General features: G+C 52.6%; 1 protein-coding gene across 1 annotated transcript in view; it reads left to right on the plus strand.

Annotated features, from left to right (window-relative positions):
- Positions 1 to 1122: 1122 nt before the first annotated feature.
- Positions 1123 to 9279, plus strand: part of LOC308381730 (potassium/sodium hyperpolarization-activated cyclic nucleotide-gated channel 1-like) — a gene marked incomplete at both ends in the record, with an annotated part of 71718 nt that continues 63561 nt past the window's right edge. Inside the window, 2 exons of the mRNA XM_080859298.1 lie at positions 1123 to 2090; positions 7872 to 8295. Of these exons, the coding sequence (XP_080715424.1) occupies positions 1123 to 2090; positions 7872 to 8295 (1392 nt within the window). The remainder of the gene's footprint in view (positions 2091 to 7871; positions 8296 to 9279) is intronic.

The following is a 9279-nucleotide window of genomic DNA, read 5'->3' on the forward strand; positions in this document are numbered from 1 at the left end:
ACAGTGCTACAGATAACTTCCATTCCTTACTCATCTACAGTTAGTGCTTATTCACAGCGCTACAGATAACTTCCATTCCTTACTCATCTACAGTTAGTGCTTATTCACAGCGCTACAGATAACTTCATTTCCTTACTCATCTCACACATTATCTCCTCCTCAGCTGTCTTAGTGACTTTGGTGTAAGTAAGACTGAGCATCAAGTCCGGCTTGTGACCATGGCTGAAATGATATTCAGCTTTATATTCCTAGACAAAGATGTGTGATGCCAATGTCTTTATTCAACAGGTTTTAAACGTTTCTTGACCTCATAGTCAGTCGAAGACTTCAGCCTTTTCAAGTTGTGGTGTTTATCACTAGATGGCGCTATTTCAACGTGTGATGTGACTGACATCACTGAGGAGAAATTGTCATTGAAAACACCCTCTATGAAAATGACATCATTGTACCGGTACAATAACTGCGTATCTGTGCGACTCTTTCCCTTGTATTAGCCGGGGTCTTTCGACATTCCCTTATATATTAGAGAATACATTACCCCAATTCCTTTAAATTGGCGCTTTACGCAAAAATGGCAACAAACCTGCATGCTCGCTCGCTCAGATTAGGCTACCTTACCGGGAGGTCATCCGGTGCAGAGCGAGGTGTTTTCATAATGTAGGTTAATTGTGATTGCGGGTAAAGGCTTTTAAGGTGCTGGCAATAATTTCAGCAATTGTTGTGCATTTTGGGATGAGAAAGCTGGAGTTCGTAGTCTGCAAAGAAGTCACGTATCTCTCTCTCTCTCTGTGTCTCTACCCCTTGTTCTCTTTCTTTCTCCTTCTCCCCCTCCTTCACTGGCTTTTCGTCCTGTCCACGATTGGATTCCTACAAATATAATTGGAGGCACAATTTGATATGCCCAATATCATGGACAGCAATGACATTTCGCCGGTGTCCGATGTTCCCATGAGAAAGAAAGCGGGCAGAAGCGGATGTTCCATCCCCGGCCCACCCGGCGTCCCTGGCAACAGCCGCACAGGTAGCAGTAGCAGCAGCAAGAGTTGTGTGGAGTCCAAGCAGGAGGACCAAGCAGGTCAAGCCGCCCAGAGGCTGAAGTTTGGCGCAGCAAACCACACCGGCATGGACGAGGCAGACGACGGGGAAGAGGAGTCCAAGTTTCAACACCCGCGATTGCGCCGAGCCGGTGGCAGCAGCAGTGGCGGCGGAGGCGGAGGTGGAGGAGGAGGAGGAGGAGGAGGAGGCAGCATTAGGATGAAAAACTTTACGCCAGGAGGGGGAGCCGCATCTACGGCGGCTTGCAAGAAGTCAAACAACAACGAGCTCTCTTCCGCGCACGGGGAGCAGCCCGCCACTTCCTCCGACGCCGCCGTAGCGAGCAAACCGTCAGCTCCGACGTGCCAGGGACATGCTGCCCCGCGAACCGAGCCCGTCAGAAGCGGGGACGGGAGAGCGAACACTACCGTAGTAGCAGTCACGGTAGAGGCGACACATGCTCCAGGTGATGGTAGCGCCAGCACAGGTCTAGCCTCCAGCATGAAATGCAACAAAAACGGAGAATGCCGGAGAGACTCCGGCACGGGGAGCCTCCGTTCGATCATGTCCAAGACGGACAAACAGGGCGGCGGGTGCGCGAACCGACGGGAGTCCGCCGTCTGTAACTCCACCGCGAGCGTGGACGGGATGACCACTCCGGTCGGCTCACTGGCGCTGGGCCAGGGGGGCAACACCCCGGGCTCCGGTGGGCTGCCCGAGAAAAAGGACTCGAGGGTCTCCTTCTCCAACGCGCCGAGCCGGAAAGCGTCGTCTTCGGTTCACGGCAGCACGCAGCCCGGGGCCCAGCAGCAGCAGCCGAGGAATTCGGTTACCTTCCAGAAGACTGAGGATGGACCGGCTATCGTGGCGGCCGAGGATACGGATGCGGATGGCAGCCAGGCGAGCTTCATGCAGCAGCACTTCAGTAGTATGCTTCAGCCCGGAGTTAACAAATTTTCTTTGCGCATGTATGGAAGCCAAAAGGCGGTGGAGAGGGAGCAGGAGCGCGTGAAGTCGGCGGGGAACTGGATTATTCACCCGTACAGTGACTTCAGGTAAGCCCCCCTACCGCTCCCGGGTCACACTCAACACACGGCCATGGGCCAGGGGGCAGCATTAGTGCAATAGTGCCAGATTCACACATGTTTGAGGTCATCAACAAGTTTGGTGTGTTGCGCTGAGCGTGTGTGAGGTGGTGCTTCAGGGTGAGTTTTAGCGCAGCCAACAGCTAGCCTACTGTGGAGTGTGTGAGTGGGGTCGAGCTTGCTCCCCCATCCCCATCCCCATCCCCGCCCCAGTCAGGCAAGTTTCACTCACTAGCTCTTGTTGCTTCCTGATCTCAGGTAAACTCGGCAGCACAGCAGGGGTCAAGAGGAAGCATCTTCACACCCATCTGACAAACACCTGCATAGAACATGACAGCTCAGGGAACAGAGCGCGTGTGTGCCTGTCAAAGACCTCACAGGTCGAAGCGTCTCAGCGATACAGAAGTATGTTATGGTAGAGTCAGGGCTTAGGATGCGGACATGAAGTATGTTATGGTAGTCAGGGCTTAGGATGCGGACATGAAGTATGTTATGGTAGTCAGTGCTGAGGATGCGGACATGTCTGTCAGTGTTTATGCAGGTGACAGCATATGTAAAGCTTTTTAGCCGAAGGTCGACTTTATCAGCTACACATGCCCCCCCTTCCCCCCACACGATATTCCTATTTATCTCCCTCCGTGCCTTCCCCGGGGTCGGGCTACTTTGCCATGTCGATAGTCGCACCGAGCCATTCCTTCAGACGCTGAAGTGTTATCGTTTATGGTCGATGCGCCTTCCTCTGTCAAAAAAAAAAACCCAAACCCTAATCTGTGAAGAACGTACGGTCAGATACCCCCGTGAAATCATTCCATCAATACACTTTCACAAAGTCACACGCGCTATCGACGTTATTATGTGAAGAGCCCCGCTGCGCAGCGCGTGCCGAATGGAGGAGCCTCTCGCCTCTGTCGGCTAAAGTCACCTTGAGCCAAGTGTGTGTGAAGGCTACCAGCTACATGGCTATTTCAAGGAGGGCTCTGCTCGCTCTATCTCGAGCGCTTTAATTCGGGCAATTCAATAGCACGTGCTCGATTTTATTTAATCGGTTTTTAGCCTCATAGAATGGTAACATTTAAAAAGATGTACATGTCACCGTGGGCAAATAATATAGGGTACACATCATCACTGCGACGGGACGTGTGTTTACAATTGTTAAGTTTTCTGTGGGTGTGTTAAACCCAAGCACGGTGGTAGGTGCTTTCCTAGCCGTTGAGTGGGGTGCCGGCAGTGTGTCAGGTGGGGCTGGTTGGTAGGCTACCTGATTTCAGCACCATCGAGGCGGACAGCGCCAACGACCTCCGTCTAGACTGCGGCCAACGCAAGGTTTATGGACCGCACACACTCACACACTCACGCTCTCATTGTCTGTGTTGCACTGACTGCCCGTAGTCGTGTGTCTCTACAAGATTGTGTAAAACAGTTTTGACCACATTCAGATGTCCTCTTCACATCACACTGGCTCTGGTTTAAATCAGTAAAGTCTGTTTGTGTTACTCAGACAGCTAGTGTTGGTCGCCCGTGATGTTTGGCCATGCGTTCTTCATTATATTCTAAGTTGGATGAGCTGTTAGTGGCGTTGCGTTTTAGTGTCAACAAACCGGACAGGACGGTTTATTTTTTTTTGCGTTACTGAAGGGGCTTGTTATGAAGAATGCGTCACTGTGTTGTTAGCACCCTCGCGGGCGGACAGCACACAGTCGCTTGCCGAGGGCCAGGCTCGTTAACCGCATAGACAACATCATCACACGACGTAGCAACGCACGTAGAGCCCAGTAGGCTGCTGTCGTGTATCCACGTGTGTGTGTGTTTTTTTTCTCCTAAGCCACATAAATACGCTTAAATAGCGCAGCCCTACGTGAATGTCAGCGCTGCCGTTAATTGTTCGGGGCTCCGGCTGCATGTGCCGCGCGTGAGAGTTAGTTGCATCAGTCACCGATAGTCTATGACTCAGCAGTACACCTCGCGCCGGAGACGTGACCTTGAGTTCTACCTGCGGTATTCGGCGACAGTTCTTCTCTCCGGATGGGGCACTTTATCTCAGTGTATTTAACTGCAGAGATCCTCATACGTTAGTGTTGACGCAAGGAGGTATTGTCATTGAAACAGTCTTGTTTTGCATACTTCCTTGTTGGTAGGAAGGGTCATATAAGGTTTCGGGCTTTGTTTTCACATAAAAAAAAGACGACGAGGGATGGTTTGTGCTCTGCGTAATTTGACCCTTTTTCGACTTTAAAACCATTATAGACACTGAATCAACACATTTTAACACTCTGTCGAGTCTTTTAAGATCGAGCTGACTTGACTTACAACCGTTTTCTTGTTCAGGCTGTAGGTGTTTGCTCAATAAATGCATACATTCATGAATGAATAAACAAACATATATATGCTGGACTTTCAAACAGATCTATGCGGGCCAAACAACAGTGTCCAACAATAATAAAGACATAGGACGACTCCTTGAAGGCGCCCAGGCAGGCGGGCAGCAAGTGCTGTTTGAGTTATAGTTCAATTTAGCTCGCGCTGTTCCCCCTCACTTCTGAAGGCTCACCGCCACACTCAACTAGACTGGCCTAAAGGGCCAGCTGTGTGTGTGTGTGTGTGTGTGTGTGTGTGTGTGTGTGTGTGTGTGTGTGTGTGTGTGTGTGTGTGTGTGTGTGTGTGTGTGTGTGTCCTCTGAAGGCTCACCGCCAAAATGAACTAGACCGGTCCAAAAGGGCTCATATATCTCCACTGGCTGAACTGATCTGAGGCCTGTTGTTGGACTGAACCCCCCCCCCCCCCCCCCCCCCCATACACACACAGGGCAGGTCTGTTTCAGTCAGTTGTGTCTGGATGTGCTCATTCAAACACACACACACACACACACACACACACACACACACACACACACACACACACACACACACACACACACAGGGCAGGTTTCAGTCAGGTGTGTCTGGATGTGCTCATTCAAAGACTCTCTAGTTTTGTCTCTCTCACTCTCTCTGTCACACACACACACACACCTCACACACACACACACACACACGCACACACACACACACACACACACACACGCACACATGTGCTTACTAAAAGAATGTGTATCCCCCTTTAGTTCTCTCCTTCTCTCTCTCTCACACACACACACACACACACACACACACATGCTCATTCAAACAATGTGTATCTTCCTCTAGTTTTGTCTCTCTCACTCTCTCTGTCACACACACAGAAATGCAGACACACACACACACACACACACACACACACACACACACACACACACACACACACACACACATTTGTATCTTTTATTCATTGTGCTCTTTTCTTTTGATTGAGTCCTTCTTTCATAATCACTCATGCCTTCTTCTCTCTCTTCTCTCTCGTTCTGCCGTTCTGCTTTTGTCCGTTGACACTCTCTCTCTCTCCTCTGTCATCATCCCCCCATCCCTCTGTCTACCCCACGCTCTCTTCTTCTTCCATCACCCCTGTCCTCCCTCATCCCCTTCTCCCATCACTCCTCTCCCACTCTTTCACACATCTCTTCTCTCATTATTCCTCTTTCTTCCCTCTTCTGTCTATGCTATCCATCACTGCCCCCCTCCCCATGACTCACACGCTCCTCCTCTCCTCTCCTCCTCTCTCCTCCTCTCTCCTCCTCTCCTCTCCTCCCCATGACTCACACGCTACTCCTCTCCTCTCCTCCTCTCTCACCTTGTTCTCTCCTCTCCTCTCCTCCTCTCTCCTCCTCTCCTCTCCTCCCCATGACTCACACGCTACCCCTCTCTCTCTGTTCTTCTCTTCATCTCCTGTTCTGTCTCTCCCTCTCCTCTTCTGTCTCTCCCTCCCCTCTTCTGTCTCTTCATCTCTGTTCTGTCTCTTTATCCCCTCTTCTTTCTCTTTATCCCCTGTTCTGTCTCTTTCTTCTCTTTCTTCTCTGTTCTGTCCCATTTTCCTTCCATTTCCCCTCCTCTCCTCTTCTCTTCTCTTCTCTTCTCTTCCCCCTCTCTTCTTCTCTTTTTTCACCCTGTTCTCTTCTTCACCACCCCCTGAATCATCTCCTCGCTGTCTCCATGCCATACATCATTTCTTTCTCTCTCTCCTCTCTCTACTCTCCTCCCCCTCTTTCTCTCCCTCCTCTCTCCCCACCTCTTCTCCTCTCCCTTTTCTCCTCTCTTTCACTGCTCCCCCTCTTTCTCTCCCTCCTCTCCTCTCCTCATCCCTCCTCTCACCCTCTCCTCTCCTCCTCTCTCATCCTCTCCTCTCCTCCCCTCCTCCTCTCGCACCTCTCCTCTCCTCCTCTCCTCCTCTCCTCTCCTCCTCTCCTCCTCTCTCACCATCTCCTTTCCTCCTCTCACCCTCTCCTCTCCTCCTCTCCTCCTCTCTCACCCTCTCCTCCTCTCCTCTCCTCCTCTCTCACACTCTCCTCCTCTCTCACCCTCTCCTCCTCTCCTCTCCTCCTCTCCTCCTCTCTCACCCTCTCCTCTCCTCCTCTCTCACACTCTCCTTCTCTCTCACCCTCTCCTCTCTCCTCCTCCTCTCCTTCTCTCTCCTCCTCTCCTCTCCTCTCCTCCTCTCTCTTACTCTCTCACCTCTCTCCTCCTCTCCTCTCCTCCTCTCCTCCTCTTGTCCTCTCTCTCACCCTCTCCTCTCCTCCTCCTCTTTCCTCCTCTCCTCCTCTCTCACCCTCTCCTCTCCTCCTCTCCTCCTCTCTCACCATCTCCTCTCCTCCTCTCCTCTCCTCCTCTTCTCCTCTCTCCTCCTCTCCTCCTCTCTCCTCCTCTCCTCCTCTCTCACCATCTCCTCTCCTCATCTCCTCTTCTCCTCTCTCACCATCTCCTCTCCTCCTCCTCTCCTCCTCTCCTCATCTCCTCTCCTCCTCTCCTCTTCTCCTCTTCTCCTCTCTCCTCCTCTCTCCGCTCCTCCTCTCCTCTTCTCCTCTCCTCTCCTCTCCTCCTCTCCTCTCCTCCTCTCTCCTCTCCTCCTCTCCTCCTCTCCTCTCCTCCTCTTCTCCTCTCTCCTCTCCTCCTCTCTCCTCTCCTCTTCTCCTCTTCTCCTCTCTCTTCCTCTCCTCTCCTCTCCTCCTCTCCTCCTCTCTCACCCTCTCCTCCTCTCTTCTCCTCTCTCTCCTCCTCTCTCCTCTTCTCCTCTCCTCTCCTCCTCTCTCACCCTCTCCTCTCCTCCTCTCCTCCTCTCCTCATCTCCTCTCCTCCTCTCTCACCATCTCCTCTCCTCCTCTCTCCTCCTCTCCTCCTCTCCTTTCCTCCTCTCACCCTCTCCTCTCCTCCTCTCCTCTCCTCCTCTCCTCCTCTCTCACCCTCTCCTCTGCTCTCTTCTCCTCTCTCTCCTCCTCTCTCCTCTCCTCCTCTCCTCCTCTTATCCTCTCTCACCCTCTCCTCTCCTTCTCTATCCTCCTCTCCTCCTCCTCTCCCCTCTCCTCCTCTCCTCCTCTCTCCTCCTCTCCTCCTCCTCTCTCTCCTCCTCTCTCCTCTCCTCCTCTCCTCCTCTTATCCTCTCTCACCCTCTCCTCTCCTTCTCTATCCTCCTCTCCTCCTCTCTCCTCCTCTCCTCCTCTCCTCCTCTCCTCCTCTCTCCTCTCCTCCTCTCCTTCTCTCTCACCCTCTCCTCTCCTCCTCTCCTCTCTCCTCTCCTCCTCTCCTCTCTCCTCTCCTCCTCTCTCCTCCTCTCCTCTCCTCCTCTCCTCCTCTCCTCCTCTCCTCCTCTCTCCTCCTCTCCTCCTCCTCTCTCTCTCTCTCCTGCTAGGTTCTACTGGGACTTCACCATGCTGGTGTTCATGCTGTGCAACCTGATCATCATCCCGGTGGGCATCACCTTCTTCAACGACGGCACCACCACGCCCTGGATCATCTTCAACGTGGTGTCCGACACCTTCTTCCTCATGGACCTGGTGCTCAACTTCCGCACGGGCATCATCATGGAGGACAACTCCGACATCATCCTGGACCCCAAGACCATCAAGATGCGCTACCTGAAGACGTGGTTCATCGTGGACTTCGTGTCGTCCATCCCCGTGGATTATATCTTCCTCATCGTGGAGCAGGGCATCGACTCGGAGATGTACAAGACGGCGCGCGCCCTCAGGATCGTCCGCTTCACCAAGATCCTCAGCCTGCTGCGCCTGCTGCGCCTGTCCAGGCTCATACGCTACATCCACCAGTGGGAGGAGGTGAGAGAGAGAGTGTGTGTGTGTGTCTCTGTGTGTGTGTGTGTGTGCGTGTCTCTGTGTGTGTGTGTGTGTGTGTGTGTGTGTGTGTGTTTGTCTACTGCACCTGTCCAGACTCATACGCTACATCCACCAGTGGGAGGAGGTGAGAGAGAGAGTGTGTGTGTGTGCGTGTCTCTGTGTGTGTGTGTGTGTGTGTGTGTGTGTGTGTGTGTGTGTGTGTGTGTGTGTGTGTGTACTCCACCTGTCCAGACTCATACGCTACATCCACCAGTGGGAGGAGGTGAGAGAGAGAGTGTGTGTGTGTGTCTCTGTGTGTGTGTGTGTGTGTGTGTGTGTGTGTGTGTGTGTGTGTGTGTGTGTGTGTGTGTGTGTGTTTGTCTACTGCACCTGTCCAGACTCATACGCTACATCCACCAGTGGGAGGAGGTGAGAGAGAGTGTGTGTGTGTGTGTGTGTGTGTGTGTGTGTGTGTGTGTGTGTGTGTGTGTTTGTCTACTGCACCTGTCCAGACTCATACGCTACATCCACCAGTGGGAGGAGGTGAGAGAGAGAGAGTGTGTGTGTGTGTCTCTGTGTGTGTGTGTGTGTGTGTGTGTGTGTGTGTGTGTGTTTGTCTACTGCACCTGTCCAGACTCATACGCTACATCCACCAGTGGGAGGAGGTGAGAGAGAGAGTGAGTGTGTGTGTGTGTGTGTGTGTGTGTGTGTGTGTGTGTTTGTCTACTGCACCTGTCCAGACTCATACGCTACAGCCACCAGTGGGAGGAGGTGAGAGAGAGAGTGTGTGTGTGTGTGTGTGTGTGTGTGTGTGTGTGTGTGTGTGTCTCTCTGTGTGTGTGTGTGTGTGTGTGTGTGTGTGTGCGTGTGTGTGTGTGTGTGTGTGTTTGTCTACTGCACCTGTCCAGACTCATACACTACATCCACCAGTGGGAGGAGGTGAGAGAGAGAGAGTGTGTGTGTGTGTGTGTGTGTGTGTGTGTGTGT

Source organism: Sprattus sprattus (assembly GCF_963457725.1).
Source record: "Sprattus sprattus genome assembly, chromosome: 20".
Lineage (NCBI taxonomy): Eukaryota > Metazoa > Chordata > Actinopteri > Clupeiformes > Clupeidae > Sprattus > Sprattus sprattus.